This window comes from Ruditapes philippinarum, unplaced genomic scaffold (assembly GCF_026571515.1).
Source record: "Ruditapes philippinarum isolate M1 unplaced genomic scaffold, ASM2657151v2 ctg2024_1_1_1_1, whole genome shotgun sequence".
Taxonomy (NCBI): Eukaryota; Metazoa; Mollusca; class Bivalvia; order Venerida; family Veneridae; genus Ruditapes; species Ruditapes philippinarum.
The window spans coordinates 327660-353412 of NW_026858768.1; the positions used below are offsets into that span (position 1 = coordinate 327660).

The 25753-nt window shown below is 32.2% G+C and overlaps 1 protein-coding gene across 1 annotated transcript; it reads left to right on the forward strand.

The window, feature by feature from the left end:
• Nucleotides 1-22677: 22677 nt before the first annotated feature.
• LOC132754225 (glycoprotein 3-alpha-L-fucosyltransferase A-like) lies at nucleotides 22678-25486 on the forward strand. The gene is made up of 2 exons (XM_060744826.1): nucleotides 22678-23879; nucleotides 24597-25486. Exons 1-2 carry the CDS (start codon nucleotides 22843-22845, stop codon nucleotides 24958-24960), a joined length of 1401 nt encoding a protein of 466 aa, XP_060600809.1. The 5' UTR covers nucleotides 22678-22842; the 3' UTR covers nucleotides 24961-25486.
• Nucleotides 25487-25753: the final 267 nt, after the last annotated feature.

Below are 25753 nucleotides of genomic sequence, written 5' to 3' on the forward strand. Positions count from 1 at the left end.
ACAAGATAAAAAGGTGTTAAAACAAACAAAATGGGTGATTACTCCAGTAATTTAACTGTCTAGATGGTAATTACTCAAAATAAACTACACCTTCAACTTTGATCACCGTTAGATAATTGTTTGTGATAGCACGATTATTATCTAAAAACATAGTTCATAAAGGCGACGTTCTTACACAAATTATTAAAAGAAAATCGCATTCGTAATTTTCGTAAATTCATATAATAATGAGTTACATGCTTACACACCTCCTCTATTGTTTGTGACAGGTCTATATTTTTCGGATAGACCTGTTTTAACAAAAGAAAGTCCGTTATGAGGTCTATCTTTTGCACGTGCACAGGTCTGTTCTAGTCAGACAGACCCGGTCATGAAAAACACGTGAAAAAATAGACCTGCCTATGCGTAGACAAAGAAAACATGAAATGCAATCCAAAAATTGAAAATAAAATGTAAATAAATGATTGTCATAATATTCCTGTCTGACAAAATCTGGATACATTCTTTTAAACAAGATAATGTTTATAATTATTCCAACATTTCTATATTAAATCTTTGAATGAAATAAATGGATAGCATATCAAAGTTAGGAAACATTTAACATTTTTCTAATCGCGTCATTTTTCAAAATAATAGTAATCTAAGCGCTTCTTCTGTCATTAATTTCACAATATAACAAAAATGGGTGCTTTAAGTTCATTTCTATGAAACTATAACAGTTATCACCGACCGCATACTTATCACGATTCTAAATCATCTAATCCACACAAAAAATTCATAGTAAATAAAAATTGTACCAAACTTTCATATCGAAAAAATATAACATAAATATGTCCGTCTCATTTGTGATTCAAATTACGTCCATTTGATATACGCTTTGCCTAGGAAACCGCAGCTACCGACAGTTCATAGCAAAGTCCCTGGTTACATTCCGACCCTCAGGATCAATCAGATTGTTAAATCCCCGTTAACCCGTCCCCACCCCCTCTTTTAGTTTGGCTTTATCCTACCTTTCTATTCAACCCGCGAAAAATCAAAACTGATTTCCCCTGAAAACTTTCGAATCCAGGGCTTAGTTTCAAAGAACGTTAGAGATATTATCCAAACCTTGCTTATAGTGACATGCAGATACAAGTACTCAAAGTGGATTGGTCTACAATGGACGCATCTCCCATTAGTTATTAAAATATCGACAAAAACGATTAGGATATTATTAAAAGAAATGTTGAAAAAGAAATGTTAATATAAAGTTATAAGTGATTTAGTTTAAAAATTTATTTTCATTATTTTTATTCTAGAACACTTTATAATCTGCTATATAAAATATAATTTCGGATCATGTTTCTTACACTTGTCATGCAACAATATACATATGTAAGTCTTTCACGGTGTGCTGGGTATCGGACATTTGCCCCACAGACAGTTGCACCCTCGGAGTTTGCTCCCTTTTAGCAGTGGCGGACATTGCCCCCCCCCCATATCCTTGGAAGGGTTGGACATTTGCCATCACCCCCATGTTTTAAAAATGTTAAAAAATTTAATTGTTGAATTGTTTGTTACAAAAATTAAAATTCATCGCCTATTGTCGAAATTCCATTTTGCTTCAATAAACAAAAAATCTCGCGCAAATTTGTGAAAACTTAAAAATTAGCATCTATAAATAAAAAATAAAATACATAAAATATATACACGAGATGACCTCTGACAAGTTACAAGCGAAAAAAAGGGGGGCATACGTCCGAGAGGGCAACTGTTCGGGAGGAGCAAATGTTCTAGAATTTGAAATGACTGATACGAAATACTATCAACACAATTATTCATTCTTTTACATAAATTCAATTACAGACCCATTCACTTTATTATTGACAAATTACACATTTAGCCTTTTTATTATTATTTAAAAAAAACAAACAAAGTTAAATGCAAAATATATACTATATAAAAGCAGAACGTTGATAAAAGCTTACCTGTTTATGCGCTGTGTTAAAAATTATCTTTGTGCATTACATCAAATGTTTCGGATCAGCCATTGCTCAAGCCAATAGTTTGACGGTGTGTAAGTTGGATATCGGCCTCGTACATCGATCTTTCTGTTTAGGAAAGACCTGGTCACGAATTTCATGAAACACCTCGAGCGCTACGCGCTCTCGGTGTCACATGAAATTCGTGACCAGGTCTTTCCTAAACAGAAAGACCTCGTACTCGGTCGATATCCTATACATATTGTGGTAAAAGCTGCTCTCTTAATTTACTCTAATATTTTTTGTTCGCTTAACTGTTAAATTTTGAATAAAAGACAATCGTATACTAGCAGTAACTTAATTTTCAATTATGTCGAATTTCATTCATAAAAAGCGGACTACTTTTCCCGTTTTTTCCATGAAAATCGTGCTTGATTCATAATAAATATTTAACAATTATTTCCTAATTCGCTACGCTCAAACGTAAATAAATTATTTATCCCATAATAAAGGCAATCGAAGGAAGAAAGAACAACAAATACATAAATTCACATTTAGGATTTGTTATCTGCATTGCCGTATATCTACATTACTAATACATGTTCTTAGAAACAGCATACATGACATTAACATCTCAACGTTTCATAAATCTATGTAATCTAAAAGGACTTTCTTTACAATAATCTCATATCTTTATTATGAACATTAACATGGAAAACACACAGTTATGAACGTACTTTCCCTGTCAGTAATGCTGCGAGTCGGCTGCGCAACCCATCTCCATCGTGGGAGGGGGACGTAGTAGGAAACCAAAACTCAAGACCAGCCACCTTCCGTAAGTGCTCTGACATAATTTAATGAGAAAATCCATAAAAATAACCCACTTACTATGTAAAATGTTATTAAAAGCCGAATATGTACGCTCATTAACTGCATGCTTTCCACCTATAAATTCAGAACATTTACAAAAACGTATAAAATATGGAATCTCTTCTTATATACAGACTATAAAAATTGAAATCATAAAAGTTCAAGGTATCGTATTTCACTAACTAAAGAATCGTTCTCCAAAATAACGAACATCCTGGGAAAGTAGTACATCTTGTTCTTGTAACAAAATCTGAAAAATATAAACTTAAGTAATTAACAATATTTTTAGTTAAATTCAAATCGTAACCAAAACGTAAAAAACTTGACTGAATTAATCTAAAAATGCATCTTTATAATACCATACTTCATTTACCATTAATACATTTATGTATTTATAAATCAATTATAAACCTTGCAAAATTATTCTGCAGTTGTAAGAATATGCTTGTCCTTTTTAATTAGCGTGTCGATTTAAACAATTAAAAAGATTTATCAAGAATAAAAATAAACAAAGAAAAATCATTGTTACTGTACAGGTTAACTATACTTTATACGTGCAAACTGCGTGAACTTTTCGGGAGAGTGGGAGGGATTCAGTGTACGATAGAGTTAAATAAACGTGTGTAGCAATGCAGAAAACCTCGAATGATATACACATCTATCCGACTTTATTATATATTACTGACGCACGAGAAAATCGTGCGTATCATATTCAATGATTTTCAATACAGTAAAACTTCGATTACCTAAACCTAGGGTTAATATATTGAGTTTGAAGCGTCTTTTATAATAAATAAATAAAATTCTGAAAAGCGTTACGTGACGAACATAAGGTAGTAAACTTTGACTGGCCAATCTTTTCTTACCAAAATTTTAATATTGTGTACAAAAAGCACTGTATAACAGTGATGATGACTTGATAAAAGAGGACTTGTTGAACTGAACGCCATGCTTTACTTTACATCACTTTCTGTTGTCCTTGAAAAATTGAATCGTGCTTAAGCCAGTGCATAAGGGGCGTGAACTGTAGCTTTCACTTACCATGAGCATGTTTAATGAAACTGAGCCTGCAACATTTCTAATGTTGTCATGTTTAGCGTCTCTAAGTTGTCTGAATGATATATTTTGTGGTATACATGTCTTAAATAAATATTGGATTAAAAGGCGGATTTATCCGCTGATCTACTTTCTCTTTCAGGACAAAAAAGATATTACATTACATTTTATTTTAACCTTTTCCCTTTTGCTGTATACATGTCTCGTCTTAAAATAATATTTGGTTGCTATTTCTATAAAAAGGTGGATTCATCTGCCGATCCACTTTCTTTTTTAAGACAAAAAAAAAAGATTTTATATTACACTATATTGTTAAGTCATAGTAAAATTTAACATGTCTTTTAAAATATATATTTTTCTATTTATCTTTTATACAATAATTCTATCATTTTAATCAAAAGTAAACAAATAAACAAAGCGCTAAGATTTAATTAAGTTTAACGTAAAGATTCGTGTTCGGCCATCTTAACATCATTAAGCTCATATGATCGTAAATGTTTAGCATAACAATAAAAACATCAGAAAATAAGACAATACTGAATGAGGCTTTCCCTTTCGAGATATTTGTAGGTTCTGCATTGAACCAGACTAGCTCTAAAAAGGGCTGTTCAGAAAATAATTGTATATCATTCGTCGTCTTCAGTTTCGTACTCCGACTCACTGCTCTCTTCTATCCAGAAACGCACATCATGACGCAGCATGTTGATGTCTTCAGCTTTCGTGTAAACGTAGTTATAGTACATGCTTCTCACGCCTTCCAAGGCAGATAACTTCAGTTTCAAATTGTAACGAAAACATTTAAACTTGTCTCCCTTAGCTTTGTTGTATCTGTAACTCATGTCAGCCATAAGTTTGTTTAGGTGCATCAGCTGGCGAGAAGCTTTCGCGAATTTTATTTCTGTATCTCTTAATTCACGCCGTTTCTGTTGAAGTGTCTGATTCTCAGCTCCCGGCTTTGTTGACTTGACATTACTACTGAAGACTCTGTGTCCGTATTTATCATAGGATACTCTCATATTTGAAGACATTTCTTTCTAAATTTGCTTTTAAAAATGATTTAAGAATGTTTCAAGACGTGTATTTATGTATTGTCTTAATTCAGAACTAGACAATAGTGATAAACATCATATGTCACAAATTGTGTTCATATAACTTGACAAAAATCAAGATTGCCAGACGAGATAAAAAGGTGTTAAAACAATCAGAATAGGTGATTAACTATCTAGATGGTAATTACTCGAAATAAACTACACCATCAACTTCGATCAACGTTAGATAATTGTTTGTGATAGCACGATTATTATCTAAAAGTATAGTTCTTAAAGGCGACGATCTTACATAAATTATTTTAAAAATTTCGCATTCGTAATTTTCGTAAATTCATATAATAATGAGTTACATGCATTTTATAGTAAAAGCTTCATTCTTAATTTCCCCTAATATTTTTTGTTCGCTTTTAAATTTTGAATAACAGCCAACGTATACTAGCAGTAACTTATTGTCAATTATGTGGAATTTCATTCATAAAAAAGCGGACTACTTTTCCCGTTTTTCCATGAAAATCGTGCTTGATTCATAATAAAATATTTAACATGTTTGAAGCGACTTTTTACCGAGTAACATAAGTATAGGATATCGACCGAGTACGAGGTCTTTCTGTTTAGGAAAGACCTGGTCACGAATTTCATGTGACACCGAGAGCGCGTACGTAGCGCTCGAGGTGTTTCATGAAATTCGTGACCAGGTCTTTCCTAAACAGAAAGATCGATGTACGAGGCCGATATCCAACTTACACACCGTCAAACTATTGGCTTGAGCAATGGCTGATCCGAAACATTTGATGTAATGCACAAAGATTATTTTTAACACAGCGCATATAAACAGGTAAGCTTTTATCAACGTTCTGCTTAAATATAGTATATAATTTGCATTTAACTTTGTTTTTCCCTTTAAAATAATAATAAAAAGGCTAAATGTGCAATTTGTCAATAATAAAGTGAATGGGTCTGTAATTGAATTTATGTAAAAGAATGAATAATTATGTTGATAGTATTTCGTATCAGACATTTCAAATTCTAGGATATTTGCCCCCCCCCCCCCCCGAACAGTTGCCCTTTCGGACGTTTGCCCACTTTTTTTGCTGTGGCGACTTGTAACTTGTCACAGGTCATCTCGTGCATATATTTTATGTATTTTATTTTTTTCCACAAATTTTCGCGAGAGTTTTTGTTTATTATTCAAAGCACAATGGAATTTCGACAATAGGCGATTAATTTTATTTTTTTGTAACAAACAATTCAACAATTAAATTTTTTAACATTTTTAAAACATGGGGGTGATGGCAAATGTCCAACCCTTCCAAAGATATGAGGGGGCAAATGTCCGCAACTGCAAAAAGGGAGCAAACTCTGAGGGGGCAACTGTCTGAGGAGAAAATGTCCGAAACCCAGCAGACCACGATATATTCTTGCATGACAAGTGTAAGATACGAGATCCGAAATTATATTTTATATAGCAGATTATAAAGTGTTCTAGAATAAAAATGATCGCTCATCATATAAATTTTTATATTTAATCACTTATAACTTTATATTAACATTTCTTTTTAATAATCTAATCGTTTTTGTCGATATTTTAATAACTAATGGCAGATGTGTCCATTGTAGACCAATCAACTTTGAGTACTTGTATCTGCATGTCACTATAAGCAAGGTTTGGATAATATCTCTAACGTTCTTTGAACCTAAGCCCTGGATTCGAAAGTTTTCAGGGGAAATCAGTTTTGATTTTTCGCGGGTTGAATAAAGCCTAACTAAGAGAGGCGGGGGGGGGGGTTAACGGGTATTAAACAATCTGATTGATCCCGAGGGTTGGAATGTTTCCAGGGACTTTGCTATGAACTGTGGGTAGCTGCGGTTTCCCAGGCAAAAGCGTATATCAAATGGACGTTATTTGAATCACAAATGAAACGGACATATTTTTGTTATGTTTTTCCGATATTAATGTTTGGTACAATTTTTATGATGTACTTTTTTATGGATTAGGTGATTTAGAATCGTGATTAGTATGCGGTGGTAACTGTTATAGTTTCAAAGAAATGAATTTAAAGCACCCGTTTTTGTTATATTGTGAACTTAATGACAGAAGAAGCGCTTAGATTACTATAACTTTGAAAATGAAGCGATTAGAAAAATGTTAGATGTGTCCTAACTTTGATATGCTATCCATTTATTTTATTCAAAGATTTAATATAGGGATGTTGGAATAATTGTTAAGTGCATGCAATAAACATTATCTTTTTTTAAAGAATGAGCAGGTTTAATCAAACTGAGTCTGCAACATTTCTTATGTTGTCATGTTGTAAGTTGTCTGAATGATATATTTTGTGGTATACAATGTCATGTCTTAAATAAATAATGGATTTAAAGGCGGATTTATCCGCTGATCTACTTTCTCTTTCAGGACAAAAAAGATATTACATTACACTTTATTTTAACCTTTTCCCTTTTGCTGTATACATGTTTCGTCTTAAAATAATATTTGGTTGCTATTTCTATAAAAAGGTGGATTCATCTGCCAATCCACTTTCTTTTTTAAGACAAAAAAAAAGATTTTATATTACACTATATTGTTATGTCATAGTAAAATTTGACATGTCTTTTAAAATATATATTTTTCTTTTCATATTTTATACAATAATTCTATCATTTTAGTCAAAAGTAAACAAATAAACAAAGCACTAAGATTCATTAAGTTTAACGTAAAGATTCATGTTCGGCCATCTTAACATCATTAAGCTCATATGATCGTAAATGTTTAGCATAACATTGAAAACATCAGAAAAAAAGACAATATTGATTAAGGTTTTTCCTTTCGAGATGTTTGAAGGTTCTGCATTGAACCAGACTAGCTCTAAAAAGGGCTGTTCAGAAAATAATTGTATATCATTCGTCGTCTTCAGTTTCGTACTCAGACTCACTGCTCTCTTCTATCCAGAAACGCACATCATGACGCAGCATGTTGATGTCTTCAGCTTTCGTGTAAACGTAGTTATAGTACATGCTTCTCACGCCTTCCAAGGCAGATAACTTCAGTTTCAAATTGTAACGAAAACATTTAAACTTGTCTCCCTTAGCTTTGTTGTATCTGTAACTCATGTCAGCCATAAGTTTGTTTAGGTGCATCAGCTGGCGAGAAGCTTTCGTAAATTTTATTTCTGTATCTCGTAATTCTCGCCGTTTCTGTTGAAGTGTCTGATTCTCAGCTCCCGGCTTTGTTGACTTGACATTACTACTGAAGACTCTGTGTCCGTATTTATCATAGGATACTCTCATATTTGAAGACATTTCTTTCTAAATTTGCTTTTAGGAATGATTTAAGAATGTTTCAAGACGTGTATTTATGTATTGTCTTAATTCAGAACAAGACAATAGTGATAAACATCAAATGTCACAAATTGTGTTCATATAACTTGACAAAAATCAAGATTGCCAGACGAGATAAAAAGGTGTTAAAACAATCAGAATAGGTGATTACTCCAGTAATTTAACTGTCTAGATGGTAATTACTCAAAATAAACTACACCATCATCTTTGATCACCGTTAGATAACTGTTTGTGATAGCACGATTATTATCTAAAACATAGTTCTTAAAGGCGACGTTCTTACACAAATTATTTAAAAAATTTCGCATTCGTATTTTTCGTAAATTCATATAATAATGAGTTACATGCATATTGTGGTAAAAGCTGCTCTCTTAATTTCCTCTAATATTTTTTGTTCGCTTAACTGTTAAATTTTGAATAACAACCAATCGTATACTAGCAGTAACTTAATTTTCAATTATGTCGAATTTCATTCATAAAAAGCTGACTACTTTTCCCGTTTTTTTTCTCATGAAAATCGTGCTTGATTCATAATAAATATTTAACAATGAGTTTGAAGCGTCTTTTTACCGAGAGCACAATACAAAGCGAATTGTCATTTATTAAAAGTTGATTCAAACTGAGCATTCCCTCGTCTCCAGCCACCCACGTGTTCCTAAGAAACAATCAGTTTTTCAAAAAAGTTATATTTCATGCTGTTTTTCTTTCTCTTCCTCTCTTGTAACATTTTAACATTTTAATACTCATTGACCGGATACTGTATCATTTTGTGTGATTGTAAATTTTGTAATAAACCCATGTTGTAGGATATGATATATCTTCCTGTACCTGGGTGAATAAAAGATATGTTCTGTTCTGCTCTGTTATAAGTGATTTCAAAGAACAACTAGATCTGATAAAAAATAATAAAATGAAAATAAATAAATAAAATTCTGAAAAGCGTTACATGATGAACATAAGGTAGTAAACTTTGACAAGCCAAACTTTTCTTACCAAAATTTCAATATAGTGTACAAAAAGCACTGTATAACAGTGATGATGACTTAATAAAAGAGGATTTGTTGAACTGAACGACATGCTTTACTTTACATGACTTTCTGTTGTCCTTGAAAAATTGAATCGTGCTTAAGCCAGTGCATAAGGGGCGTGAACTGTAGCTTTCACTTACCATGAGCAGGTTAAATGAAACTGAGCCTGCAACATTTGTAATGTTGTCATGTCAAGCGTCTCTAAGTTGTCTGAATGATATATTTTGTGGTATACATGTCTTAAATAAATATTGGATTAAAAGGCGGATTTATCCGCTGATCTACTTTCTCTTTCACGACAAAAAAAGATATTACATTACACTTTATTATTAACTTTTTCCCTTTTGCTGTATACATGTCTCGTCTTAAAATAATATTTGGTTGCTATTTCTTTATCTGCCGATCCCCTTCATGTTTTAGGACAAAATTTTTTTTATATTACACTATATTGTTAAGTCATAGTAAAATTTCACATGTCTTTTAAAATATATATTTTTCTTTTCATATTTTATACAATAATTCTATCATTTTAGTCAAAAGTAAACAAATAAACAAAGCACTAAGATTCATTAAGTTTAACGTAAAGATTCGGGTTCGGCCATCTTAACATCATTTAGCTCATATGATCGTAAATGTTTAGCATAACATTAAAAACATGGGAAAAAGGACAATATTGATTAAGGGTTTTCCTTTCGAGATGTTTGAAGGTTCTGCATTGAACCAGACTAGCTCTAAAAAGGGCTGTTCAGAAAGTTATTGTATATCATTCGTCGTCTTCAGTTTCGTACTCAGACTCACTGCTCTCTTCTATCCAGAAACGAACATCATGACGCAGCATGTTGATGTCTTCAGCTTTCGTGAAAACGTAGTTATAGTACATGCTTCTCACGCCTTCCAAGGCAGATAACTTCAGTTTCAAATTGTAACGAAAACATTTAAACTTGTCTCCCTTAGCTTTGTTGTATCTGTAACTCATGTCAGCCATAAGTTTGTTTAGGTGCATCAGCTGGCGAGAAGCTTTCGTGAATTTTATTTCTGTATCTCGTAATTCTCGCCGTTTCTGTTGAAGTGTCTGATTCTCAGCTCCCGGCTTTGTTGACTTGACATTACTACTGAAGACTCTGTGTCCGTATTTATCATAGGATACTCTCAAATTTGAAGACATTTCTTTCTAAATTTGCTTTTAGGAATGATTTAAGAATGTTTCAAGACGTGTATTTATGTATTGTCTTAATTCAGAACAAGACAATAGTGATAAACATCAAATGTCACAAATTGTGTTCATATAACTTGACAAAAATCAAGATTGCCAGACGAGATAAAAAGGTGTTAAAACAATCAGAATAGGTGATTACTCCAGTAATTTAACTGTCTAGATGGTAATTACTCAAAATAAACTACACCATCATCTTTGATCACCGTTAGATAACTGTTTGTGATAGCACGATTATTATCTAAAACATAGTTCTTAAAGGCGACGTTCTTACACAAATTATTTAAAAAATTTCGCATTCGTATTTTTCGTAAATTCATATAATAATGAGTTACATGCATATTGTGGTAAAAGCTGCTGTCTTAATTTCCTCTAATATTTTTTGTTCGCTTAACTGTTAAATTTTGAATAACAACCAATCGTATACTAGCAGTAACTTAACTGAATTACTACTGAACTATTTCCTTCTACACTTGACTACTGAAAACATATAATCAGTCTTACAAATTAATACCACCATATTAACTAAGTAAGACGTTTATGGTTGTAAACGTTGGCCAAAAAAAAGACAATATTGATTAAGGGTTTTCCTTTCGAGATGTTTGAAGGTTCTGCATTGAACCAGACTAGCTCTAAAAAGGGCTGTTCAGAAAATAATTGTATATCATTCGTCGTCTTCAGTTTCGTACTCAGACTCACTGCTCTCTTCTATCCAGAAACGAACATCATGACGCAGCATGTTGATGTCTTCAGCTTTCATGTAAACATAGTTATAGTACATGCTTCTCACGCCTTCCAAGACAGATAACTTCAGTTTCAGATTGTAACGAAAACATTTAAAGTTGTCTCCCTTAGCTTTGTTGTATCTGTAACTCATGTCAGCCATAAGTTTGTTTAGGTGCATCAGCTGGCGAGAAGCTTTCGTGAATTTTATTTCTGTATCTCGTAATTCTCGCCGTTTCTGTTGAAGTGTCTGATTCTCAGCTCCCGTCTTTGTTGACTTGACATTACTACTGAAGACTCTGTGTCCGTATTTATCATAGGAAATTCTCATATTTGAAGACATTCTTTCTAAATTTGCTTTTAGGAATGATTTAAGAATGTTTCAAGACGTGTATTTATGTACTGTCTTAATTCAGAACAAGACAATAGTGATAAACATCAAATGTCACAAATTGTGTTCATATAACTTGACAAAAATCAAGATTGCCAGACGAGATAAAAAGGTGTTAAAACAATCAGAATAGGTGATTACTCCAGTAATTTAACTGTCTAGATGGTAATTACTCAAAATAAACTACACCATCAACTTTCATCACCGTTAGATAATTGTTTGTGATAGCACGATTATTATCTAAAAAACATAGTTCTTAAAGGCGACGTTCTTACACAAATTATTAAAAAAATTTCGCATTCGTAATTTTCGTAAATTCATATAATAATGAGTTACATGCATATTGTAGTAACAGCTGCTCTCTTAATTTCTTCTAATATTTTTGTTCGCTTAACTGTTAAATTTTGAATAACAGCCAATCGTACATTTGCAGTAACTTAATTTTCAATTATGTCGAATTTCATTCATAAAAAGCGGACTACTTTTCCCGTTTTTTTTTCTATTCTGGTTCAATGCAGAACCTTCAAACATCTCGAAAGGAAAAACCTTAACCAGTATTGTCTTTTTTCCCCATGTTTTTAATGTTATGCTAAACATTTACGACCATATGATCTTAATGATGTTAAGATGGCCGAACCCGTGTCTTTACGTTAACTTAATAAATCTTTAAGCTTTGTTTATTTGTTTTCTTTTGATTAAAATGATAGAATTATTGTATAAAAGATAAATAATAAAATATATATTTTAATAGACATGTCCAATTTTACTATGACTTAACAATATAGTGTAATGTAAAATCTTTTTTTTTTGTCCTAAAAAAGAAAGTGGATCGGCAGATAAATCCGCCTTTTTATAGAAAAAGCAACCAAATATTATTTTAAGACGAGACATGTATACAGCAAAAGGGAAAAGGTTAAAATAAAGTGTAATGTAATATCTTTTTTGTCCTGAAAGAGAAAGTAGATCAGCGGATAAATCCGCCTTTTAATCCAATATTAATTTAAGACATGTATACCACAAAATATATCATTCAGACAACTTAGAGACGCTAAACATGACAACATTACAAATGTTGCAGGCTCAATTTCATTTAACCTGCTCATGGTATTTTAGAATATGTAAGATGTTTAGAAGTATTGAGATAAATATTAATGATGTACATGTTTTTAGTGCTAAGAGAATAGTTGAAATGGTCGAGAACAAGTTACGGTCAGTTGAATTAGATAAGTGGAAACAGTCACTAAATAGGAATGATACCAATAGAAATACTGGTGGTAATAAACTTAGAACATATAGTTTGTTTAAAGATACTCCGGTTGTTGAAAAATACCTCAAGTACAATTTACCCTTCCATCATAGAAGTTCTTTGACAAAATTTCGTTGTGGTGTTGCGCCTATCCGGTTAGAGACAGGCCGTTATGAGAATTTACATGTAAATGATAGAACATGTTTCAATTGTACCACAAATGTTGAGGATGAGATTCATGTAATTTTACACTGCCCAGTATATAATGATATCAGAGAAGATTTGTTGGTAAAAATACGTCAAATTAATACTGTATTTGATACTCTGTCTGACATGGAAAAGTTATGTTATGTACTAAACAACTTTGAAATTGTTAAATATTCTGCCAAAGCCTGCTACCAAATACTGCAACTTCGACGTTTAAGGCTGTATAGGAGATAATTTTTTTACTTTAACTAATCTAGTCATTAGTGGTATTTTTACTGAATTTTATATGTTTATTTTTACATGTTTTTAACAATACAAATTGTTGTAAATACATGTATATAAGTACAACAAGTATGAGTATGGTGCTTTTAAAGTTCTTTTATCAAGATATTTTTTATTAATAGGTTAAAATAGGAATATTGCTATTGATATAGAAAACAGGAATGAAATTGTATGGTTTTAATGCCTATGTGGTATAATATTGATCTTGCCAATTTAAAAAGCAGCCTGGAATTCCCAGGTGTACAGACTCCTTCAAAGTATTGTAATAAAGGAATTTATTATCATGAATTTTATATTTAACTTTTAAGGGTATTAGCTAAACGATTTTATGAATTAAAAAGTATTAATACACAAGGTTAGCTCAAACAACAATTATTGTCATAGTTATATTATTAATAGACAGACAGGCACAAACTTGACCTCTTTTATCATATACATATGTAATTCATGTTAGATTGTGTCTAAATATTGACTTTTTATTCTTAAAAAGTAGATATTTTAGAGATTATTTTAGAGATTATTTTAATAGTTTTACAGTCTCTTATAACTCCTTATGTAGGACTGGCTTTGTGTTGTGTAAAAATGCTGTGTTTTACTTTTTAAATATATGTAAAGATGCACATAGATGAGACTTAAATAAAATATTTGAGTTGAGTTGAGTTGAGTTGAGTTGAGTGAAGGCTACAGTTCACGCCCCTTATGCACTGGCTTAAGCACGATTCAATTTTTCAAGGACAACAGAAAGTCATGTAAAGTAAAGCATGTCGTTCAGTTCAACAAACCCTCTTTTATTAAGTCATCATCACTGTTATACAGTGCTTTTTGTACACTATATTGAAATTTTGGTAAGAAAAGTTTGGCTTGTCAAAGTTTACTTCCTTATGTTCATCATGTAACGCTTTTCAGAATTTTATTTATCTATTTTCATTTTATTATTTTTTATCAGATCTAGTTGTTCTTTGAAATCACTTATAACAGAGCAGAACAGAACATATCTATTATTCACCCAGGTACAGGAAGATATATCATATCCTACAACATGGGTTTATTACAAAATTTACAATCACACAAAATGATACAGTACCCGGTCAATGAGTATTAAAATGTTAAAATGTTACAAGAGAGGAAGAGAAAGAAAAACAGCATGAAATATAACTTTTTTGAAAAACTGATTGTTTCTTAGGAACACGTGGGTGGCTGGAGACGAGGGAATGCTCAGTTTGAATCAACTTTTAATAAATGACAATTCGCTTTGTATTGTGCTCTCGGTAAAAAGACGCTTCAAACTCATTGTTAAATATTTATTATGAATCAAGCACGATTTTCATGAAAAAAAAACGGGAAAAGTAGTCAGCTTTTTATGAATGAAATTCGACATAATTGAAAATTAAGTTACTGCTAGTATACGATTGGTTGTTATTCAAAATTTAACAGTTAAGCGAACAAAAAATATTAGAGGAAATTAAGAGAGCAGCTTTTACCACAATATGCATGTAACTCATTATTATATGAATTTACGAAAAATACGAATGCGAAATTTTTTAAATAATTTGTGTAAGAACGTCGCCTTTAAGAACTATGTTTTAGATAATAATCGTGCTATCACAAACAGTTATCTAACGGTGATCAAAGTTTGCAATGTGTTAATAAATATCTTTGTTAACTTGAAAACCGTTTACTTTTTAATAGATAATGAAATTTTTTATGAATATTAGCTCGAATCTGGAGGTATGCTGCTTTAATTTTTATCTTCAGTAAAAATGGTTTCATGACTTAGCTGGGGTCAATGTCAGTACACCATTTGAAATGATTAAGATATGTATCTTTGGTTGTGGCATGCAAGTTTGCACCTCTACGTATGTGAAATGTTTTCTTTATTTCTCGATACCAATCAAAACTGTATGTATCACTATCATTAACGTTCAAAACATATAGCGTCCTAAAATTTGGATAACGTTGGGTTTCACATAAAATATACTAGAAGAGCATGCTTTCGGAAACGTATTGCATAATTAAGTTCTGGATAACTTTACTTTTGATATAACCTTGATAATCATAAGCCGTACGGGAAGAAAAATAATTTAGCCGATAGTTCACATGGAACACAACTTTCAATGCAAGAAATATATTGTTGCAATTTACAAGATAGAAAATATAAGACAACATTATCAAAATTTTGAGTTAATGTCCACAAGCTTTTTCTTTTATTTGGACGACATACGAAATTCCGCTTGATCAACGGCAATGTAAGTTCTATAACACTAACACATTTGAAGCAGAGTATCACTTTTTATGATGTGTCCAAGATAAAAAGAGCTAAGAAAAAGTTTTGTTTTTTTACAGTTTTCTCTAAATTACCAGCTATGAATAAATTTAATTTTTTATTCAATTCAAAATAGAAATAAAGACAGAAATAATCTTTCGAAGATTTTGTATTATGCCTGGCTGATGTATTCTTTATAAAATCCTTAAATAGTTTGTGTAACATGCTATTTGCCTAATACCAGAACACCTTTTAAGAAAAAGAATTGTTATTCTTTTATGTCTTATCATATGTTTAAAAATATATTGTATTGTATTTGTATTGTATTTGTATTTGTATTTGTATTTGTATTTGTATTTGTATTGTATTGTATTGTATTGTATTGTGTTGTATTGTATTGTATTGTATTGTATTGTATTGTACTGATGTTTTGCTGCGTTGCGTTGAGTAGTATTTGCATTTTTGCTTCCCTTCCCTTCTGGTCCAGAAAAAGCGATATTCAAAGTCTTAATGAAAATGATATACTTTAATTTGGAATCTTCTTTGATAGTGTTATGCTTGGCAGGTGTTAGACGATTTTGTGATTACCATTATGCAAATATGATCTTCATATGATCTATGTCACAAAGGAAGATAACTCTGCAGTACAGGCATAATAAACTGCTGTCATATTGGCCCTGGAGTTGTCCCCTTTTAATAATTCTATACTGAATGGATGCTCATGTTTTTATGTTTGTGTTGAACATATGTGAACATGAATAGATGAAACTAAAACAAATTACTAAAAGAAAAGGCAAATCGCCGATGGCCAACTCCGATCTGAATTACTACTGAACTATTTCCTTCTACAATTGACTACTGAAAACATATAATCATTCTTACAAATTAATACCACCATATTAACTAAGTAAGACGTTTATGGTTGTAAACGTTGGCCAAAAAAAAAGACATATTGATTAAGGTTTTTCCTTTCGAGATGTTTGAAGGTTCTGCATTGAAACCAGACTAGCTCTAAAAAGGGCTGTTCAGAAAAATAATTGTATATCATTCGTCGTCTTCAGTTTCGTACTCAGACTCACTGCTCTCTTCTATCCAGAAACGAACATCATGACGCAGCATGTTGATGTCTTCAGCTTTCATGTAAAAATAGTTATAGTACATGCTTTCTCACGCCTTCCAAGACAGATAACTTCAGTTTCAGATTGTTAACGAAAACATTTAAAGTTGTCTCCCTTAGCTTTGTTGTATCTGTAACTTATGTCAGCCATAAGTTTTGTTTAGGTGCATCAGCTGGCGAGAAGCTTTCGTGAATTTTAATTTCTGTATCTCGTAATTCTCGCCGTTTCTGTTGAAGTGTCTGATTCTCAGCTCCCGTCTTGTTGACTTGACATTACTACTGAAGACTCTGTATCCGTATTTTATCATAGGAAATTCTCATATTTGAAGACATTCTTTCTAAATTTGCTTTTAGGAATGATTTAAGAATGTTTCAAGACGTGTATTTTATGTACTGTCTTAATTCAGAACAAGACAATAGTGATAAACATCAAATGTCACAAATTGTGTTCATATAACTTGACAAAAATCAAGATTGCCAGACGAGATAAAAAGGTGTTAAACAATCAGAATAGGTGATTACTCCAGTAATTTAACTGTCTAGATGGTAATTACTCAAAATAAACTACACCATCAAAACTTTAATCACCGTTAGATAAGTTTTGTGATAGCCGATTATTATCTAAAAAACATAGTTCTTAAAGGCGACGTTCTTACACAAATTATTAAAAAAAATTCGCATTCGTAATTTTCGTAAATTCATATAATAATGAGTTACATGCATATTGTAGTAACAGCTGCTCTCTTAATTTCTTCTAATATTTTTGTTCGCTTAACTGTTAAATTTTGAATAACAGCCAATCGTACATTTGCAGTAACTTAATTTTCAATTATGTCGAATTTCATTCATAAAAAGCGGACTACTTTTCCCGTTTTTTTTTCTATTCTGGTTCAATGCAGAACCTTCAATCATCTCGAAAGGAAAAACCTTAACCAGTATTGTCTTTTTTCCCCATGTTTTTAATGTTATGCTAAACATTTACGACCATATGATCTTAAACATGGGTTTATAACAAAATTTCGACATAATTGAAAATTAAGTTACTGCTAGTATACGATTGGTTTTTATTCAAAATTTAACAGTTAAGCGAACAAAAAATATTAGAGGAAATTAAGAGAGCAGCTTTTACTACAATATGCATGTAACTCATTATTATATGAATTTACGAAAAATACGAATGCGAAATTTTTTAAGTAATTTGTGTAAGAACGTCGCCTTTAAGAACTATGTTTTAGATAATAATCGTGCTATCACAAACAGTTATCTAACGGTGATCAAAGATGATGGTGTAGTTTATTTTGAGTAATTACCATCTAGACAGTTAAATTACTGGAGTAATCACCTATTCTGATTGTTTTAACACCTTTTTATCTCGTCTGGCAATCTTGATTTTTGTCAAGTTATATGAACACAATTTGTGACATTTGATGTTTATCACTATTGTCTTGTTCTGAATCAAGACAATACATAAATACACGTCTTGAAACATTCTTAAATCATTCCTAAAAGCAAATTTAGAAAGAAATGTCTTCAAATATGAGAGTATCCTATGATAAATACGGACACAGAGTCTTCAGTAGTAATGTCAAGTCAACAAAGCCGGGAGCTGAGAATCAGACACTTCAACAGAAACGGCGAGAATTACGAGATACAGAAATAAAATTTACGAAAGCTTCTCGCCAGCTGATGCACCTAAACAAACTTATGGCTGACATGAGTTACAGATACAACAAAGCTAAGGGAGACAACTTTAAATGTTTTCGTTACAATTTGAAACTGAAGTTATCTGCCTTGGAAGGCGTGAGAAGCATGTACTATAACTACGTTTCCGCGAAAGCTGAAGACATCAACATGCTGCGTCATGATGTGCGTTTCTGGATAGAAGAGAGCAGTGAGTCTGAGTACGAAACTGAAGATGACGAATGATATACAATTACTTTCTGAACAGCCCTTTTTAGAGCTAGTCTGGTTCAATGCAGAACCTTCAAACATCTCGAAAGGAAAAACCTTAATCAATATTGTCTTTTTTCTGATGTTTTCAATGTTATGCTAAACATTTACGATCATATGAGCTTAATGATGTTAAGATGGCCGAACATGAATCTTTACGTTAAACTTAATGAATCTTAGTGCTTTGTTTGTTTGTTTACTTTTGATTAAAATGATAGAATTATTGTATAAAATATGAAAAGAAAAATATATATTTTAAAAGACATGTCAAATTTTACTATGACTTAACAATATAGTGTAATATAAAATCTTTTTTTTTTGTCCTAAAAAAGAATGTGGATCGGCAGATGAATCCACCTTTTTATAGAAATAGCAACCAAATATTATTTTAAGACGAGACATGTATACAGCAAAAGGGAAAAAGTTAATAATAAAGTGTAATGTAATATCTTTTTTTGTCCTGAAAGAGAAAGTAGATCAGCGGATAAATCCTACAATTAGGATTAGCTTTTACCACAATATGCATGTAACTCATTATTATATGAATTTACGAAAAATACGAATGCGAATTTGTTTTAATAATTTGCGTAAGAACGTCGCCTTTAAGAACTATGTTTTTAGATAATAATCATGCTATCACAAACAATTATCTAACGGTGATGAAAGTTGATGGTGTAGTTTGTTTTGAGTAATTACCATCTAGACAGTTAAATTACTGGAGTAATCACCTATTCTGATTGTTTTAACACCTTTTTATCTCGTCTGGCAATCTTGATTTTTGTCAAGTTATATGAACACAATTTGTGACATTTGATGTTTATCACTATTGTCTTGTTCTGAATTAAGACAGTACATAAATACACGTCTTGAAACATTCTTAAATCATTCCTAAAAGCAAATTTAGAAAGAATGTCTTCAAATATGAGAATTTCCTCTGATAAATACGGACACAGAGTCTTCAGTAGTAATGTCAAGTCAACAAAGACGGGAGCTGAGAATCAGACACTTCAACAGAAACGGCGAGAATTACGAGATACAGAAATAAAATTCACGAAAGCTTCTCGCCAGCTGATGCACCTAAACAAACTTATGGCTGACATAAGTTACAGATACAACAAAGCTAAGGGAGACAACTTTAAATGTTTTCGTTACAATCTGAAACTGAAGTTATCTGTCTTGGAAGGCGTGAGAAGCATGTACTATAACTATGTTTACATGAAAGCTGAAGACATCAACATGCTGCGTCATGATGTGCGTTTCTGGATAGAAGAGAGCAGTGAGTCTGAGTACGAAACTGAAGACGACGAATGATATACAATTATTTTCTGAACAGCCCTTTTTAGAGCTAGTCTGGTTCAATGCAGAACCTTCAAACATCTCGAAAGGAAAAACCTTAATCAATATTGTCTTTTTTTTTTGGCCAACGTTTACAACCATAAACGTCTTACTTAGTTAATATGGTGGTATTAATTTGTAAGACTGATTATATGTTTTCAGTAGTCAATTGTAGAAGGAAATAGTTCAGTAGTAATTCAGATCGGAGTTGGCCATCGGCGATTTGCCTTTTTCTTTTTAGTAATTTGTTTTAGTTTCATCTATTCATGTTCACATATGTTCAACACAAACATAAAAACATGAGCATCCATTCAGTATAGAATTATTAAAAGGGGACAACTCCAGGGCCAATATGACAGCAGTTTATTATGCCTGTACTGCAGAGTTATCTTCCTTTGTGACATAGATCATATGAAGATCATATTTGCATAATGGTAATCACAAAATCGTCTAACACCTGCCAAGCATAACACTATCAAAGAAGATTCCAAATTAAAGTATATCATTTTCATTAAGACTTTGAATATCGCTTTTTCTGGACCAGAAGGGAAGGGAAGCAGAAATGCAAATACTACTCAACGCTTTGTTGTTCGTTTCTGGATAGAAGAGAGCAGTGAGCAAAACATCAGTACACTACAATACAATACAATACAATACAAATACAAATACAAATACAATACAATATATTTTTAAACATATGATAAGACATAAAAGAATAACAATTCTTTTTCTTAAAAGGTGTTCTGGTATTAGGCAAATAGCATGTTACACAAACTATTTAAGGATTTTATAAAGAATACATCAGCCAGGCATAATACAAAATCTTCAAAAGATTATTTCTGTCTTTATTTCTATTTTGAATTGAATAAAAAATTAAATTTATTCATAGCTGGTAATTTAGAGAAAACTGTAAAAAAAAACAAACTTTTTCTTAGCTCTTTTTATCTTGGACACATCATAAAAAGTGATACTCTGCTTCAAATGTGTTAGTGTTATAGAACTTACATTGCCGTTGATCAAGCGGAATTTCGTATGTCGTCCAAATAAAAGAGAAAGCTTGTGGACATTAACTCAAAATTTTGATAATGTTGTCTTATATTTTCTATCTTGTAAATTGCAACAATATATTTCTTGCATTGAAAGTTGTGTTCCATGTGAACTATCGGCGAATTATTTATCTTCCCGTACGGCTTATGATTATCAAGGTTATATCAAAAGTAAGGTTATCCAGAACTTAATTATGCAATACGTTTCCGAAAGCATGCTCTTTTAGTATATTTTATGTGAAACCCAACGTTATCCAAATTTTAGGACGCTATATGTTTTGAACGTTAATGATAGTGATACATACAGTTTTGATTGGTATCGAGAAATAAAGAAAACATTTCACATACGTAGAGGTGCAAACTTGCATGCCACAACCAAAGATACATATCTTAATCATTTCAAATGGTGTACTGACATTGACCCCAGCTAAGTCATGAAACCATTTATACTGAAGATAAAAATTAAAGCAGCATACCTCCAGATTCGAGCTAATATTCATAAAAAATTTCATTATCTATTAAAAAGTAAACGGTTTTCAAGTTAACAAAGAAATTTATTAACACATTGCAAACGAAACTTAAAATCGGAGAATATTACATAAAAGATATGTCAGAATATGCAAAATCCCCACAATGCGTTAGTCACGCGGTAGAAAAATGATGATAGATACTGCAAAATCAGTTAGTATTTGCATATAACAATGTAAACTATTTCTTGAATAGTAAATATTGTTGTTACTCTTCTAAATTTTTAGTACATATTTCTGAAGGTTGATTTTCTTGACATATATCGGCTCATCTAGAGGCATACAGCTTTAAAGATCAGCATATCCATTCATAGATCCATAAATCCGTATAAAGCCGTTATTATTGTCTGGAAACTGATCTTGTACTTACCAGTAGGAAAAAAATTGACTTTTCTTTACATGTCACTCTTATCCGGACTTACACTAGTGGTGAAGTCGCTGTTATTCTGACAAATCCGTTCCAGTGAGTTTAAGCGGCGATTAGCAGAAACATTCTCAACATGTCAATTCTATACTACAAATTGATAGCTTTGCCTTTAACATATCATATATGCTACATTTATGTATTTTAATTGTTTGAATATGTTACTTTTATACTGTTCTTTGTTGAGTAACTAATATGTTGTTTAAATGAGTTCTCTCGTAGAATAAAGTCTTTATTATTATTATTGTTGTTATTTTCAAGTTTTGACACCATTGTTCGTTACCTCGGGTTGTAGAGGAACTGATATTTTAATCGCCACTAAAGGCCACATCACACACGTGCATACCGTGATACTCATGCAGCAACATCATTTTTTTCTACTGCAATGGGTAAGAACCGAAAAGCAATGTCTATGTATTATTTATATACAGTATTAATTAAAATTTGATTTTATTAACAGTTATATTTCCCTATTTAAAGCCCGCGGGTAAATGAACAGTTAACTAACGTTCAAGGATCATTTCTGACAGCCGCGTGCTCCCGGCCTCTGACCGACGGTCACATCGCTTTCAATACACACAAGGTAACCGGAAGTTTGTGACAGTAAAAATCAAATAAATCTCATCATATATTACATTAGTTTATGGTCATTTCTATAATAAAATAAAACTGCCCAACATAACACAACAGTTTCTAGTGAAAACTAGTTTTTTATGTTTTGAAAATGGACTTTGCAATTAATAACTCGGACGAAAACAAATAATAAGGACTTTTTTTTGTAAATTAGACATTGCTTTTAATAAGAAAAAGTTATCATTATGGATATGCGAAATTGTGTGCGTACTGTTAGATCATTTATCGTGCTAACATGTTTTATGTCTTTGATTTCTTTAAACTTTTATGTCAATGTCTTGGATGGAGTTGCAGACGACAATTATGCCCTAGAACTGTCACCGGACCACAGTTCACACACTGATTCAAAGTATTTGATTTTAGGCTATAAAAACAATTCAAAAGTAAAGAAAGTTTCAAAACTACCTCCTGAAGTGACACCGCGAAATTATCTTGAGGCTCCTAAGACATTTCGCAATAGTGACTTTACACAAAAGACTGTGATATATTCGAAGCCGCCATCATTGTGGCCGAGTTTAGATAATTATGAAGATGACAGAATTCTGAAACAGTTGAATCATAAACCTGTTTCTGTAGATAATGTACATTCTATTCCAATGAAAACCATTTTGCTATATAATGGTTATAAAGATTGGGGAGTAAAACCCGGGCGAGCTACTTTCCTGGAACAAAAGTGTCCCGTCAACAACTGTCAACTTACCGATAGCAGACGAGCAGCTCACTCGGCAGATGCCGTTCTTTTCCGTCAAAATCCGAGATTCCCTTGGTTTCGCCGACCTCCGAGTCAAATTTGGATTCTGTATTTGCTGGAAGCTCCATATTTCACACCAAGTCTTCGAAAGTTTAATGGACATTTTAATTGGACAGCGTCTTATAGACATGATTCTGATATTGTAGCACCGTATGAAAAGTTTGTAAAACACGACAAAACTATTTCTAATATTCTTCCTAAAATGACTAAAAACTACGCAGAAGGTAAAACTAAAAAGATAGCTTGGTTTGTATCTAACTGCCGGGCTACAAATAATAGACTCGAGTATGCAAAGGAATTGTCAAAATTTATGCAAGTGGATATTTTTGGAAAGTGTGGCGACAAGAAATGCCCACGAGGTCAGAATTCCTGCTCAGAAATGTTAAATAAAGAATACAAATTTTATCTTTCCTTTGAAAATTCAAACTGCAGGGATTACATAACAGAAAAGTTTTTCTTCACCGGTTTACAGTGAGTAGTTTATTTATATTACTTAGATTTTATTTCATGCACTCAGATGCATTATTTTTTATATATAAATATTTGTGGGATTCGTTAAAATGCATCGCGTGTCGGTTAAAGTTGTTTATTCTTCAAGAATAGGAATAATTGATATTCTTTCAGGTGATTGATACCAGAGGTTTGGTATTATTACATTGTATATACTATTCAACAAATCAGCGAAAGAAGAAATTGTGTTTGATTAATATATTTCTGGTATGTTAGATATTCAAAACTGAAGAAAATAACGCTGAATGTATTGTAATATGACATAAAGGTAGCAAAATGTAAACAAAGTAGCATTTTGTCTTCCATACATAGTTGCCATAGATAGTACATGTATAATTATGGTGCATGAGTATTACTTTGAAAACTGTAACAAGATACCAAAAATTGAAAGATTTGAGAAATAAATGGGCAGCATTTCTGGGGCATAATTGTCCTCTAAGTTTTAAGTACAGGAAGCTATATATCCCGCTTATTCCGTGTATCATTACGGAGCTCAAAAATGTAAAATGAACTCTGTATGTCACACAATCAATTTTTTTGCGAGGAAAGACATTAAACTAAAGAAACACTCAAGTTAACAGTGGTTTAACATTAAAGAGTACAATATAGATTGGATCTGTACCAGTTTAAAAGACATGCACTAAACGTCTAATGAGCTAATATTATCATTTACTTCAGGCACGATGTAATTCCGATAGTGATGGGAGCGGCGCCGGAAGATTACCGTCGGGTTTCACCACATTATTCGTTTATTCACGTGGACGAATACACGAGTCCTAGAGATCTAGCTGATTATCTCATAGACTTAGATCAGAATGATCATCTTTATAACGAGTATTTTAGATGGAAGGGTTCAGGTAGTTTCATTAACACATTTTTCTGGTGTCGTGTATGCGCCATGTTACATGACACATCGCGCTCACAAACGAGTTATGGAAACATTGAAGAGTGGTGGAGAGGTCGAGAGGTGTGTATAGGACGGGATAAATGGGGTCAACATACACGTAGAGTACCCTATATATCCGACTACTATAAACATTAGAAGATAAAATAATTGTTTGAGGAAACAACGATGACGACGACGACGACGACGAAAAACATTGTTAACTCGTTGAACGGTGTACTCTTGTTAACTAACTTAATAAGAACATGTTAATGTCTCACTTTTGTTCATAATTTATTTAAGTTTGATATATTTATTTATATTTATATGTTATATTCTCAATATAAGTACATTTTGTTTATTCTGTTTTTTGAAAATAAATTTATTGTTTAAACAAAAGTATATATTTGATTACGAAATACACGTACGTGTAAAATTTTACACGTCTGAGATATATGTGTAGAGCCGTCCATGTGGTGGCCAATGCAAACTATGTCATGTTGATTTAATACTGTTTTGAGTCCACTGTTGACATGGTTGATTTGCATATTTAACAGCACCAAGAAACAAAAGAGCCGTGTCACGACAAAACCAATATAATGGGTTTGCGACCAGCATGGATCCAGACCAGCCTGCGCATCCGCGCAGTCTGATCAGGATCCATGCTGTTCGCTTACAGACCCTATAACAAGTAAAGAAACTGATAGCGAACAGCATGGATCCTGATCAGACTGCGCGAATGCGCAGGCTGGTCTGGATGCATGCTGGTCGCAAACCTATTATGTTGGTTTTATCGTGACGCGGCTCAAAAATAAAAACAGGAAACTGTGTTTATTTTTTTCAACGGACAGGGAAAAAGAAGGTGAGAATGTGGTGGAACATTGATAAATAGTTTTTGTAAAACATTCCTGTAAAGTTTCAACATTGTTTATGTTTCTAGAACTATCTGATT

What these genes read in the sequence shown, in the direction of transcription:
- LOC132754225 (XM_060744826.1), top strand. Translation starts at nt 22,843, where the DNA reads ATGGATATGCGAAATTGTGTGCGTACTGTTAGATCATTTATCGTGCTA. An exon ending in TTTTTCTTCACCGGTTTACA is followed by an intron (nt 23,880 to 24,596) that starts GTGAGTAGTTTA and finishes CATTTACTTCAG; the next exon opens with GCACGATGTAATTCCGATAG.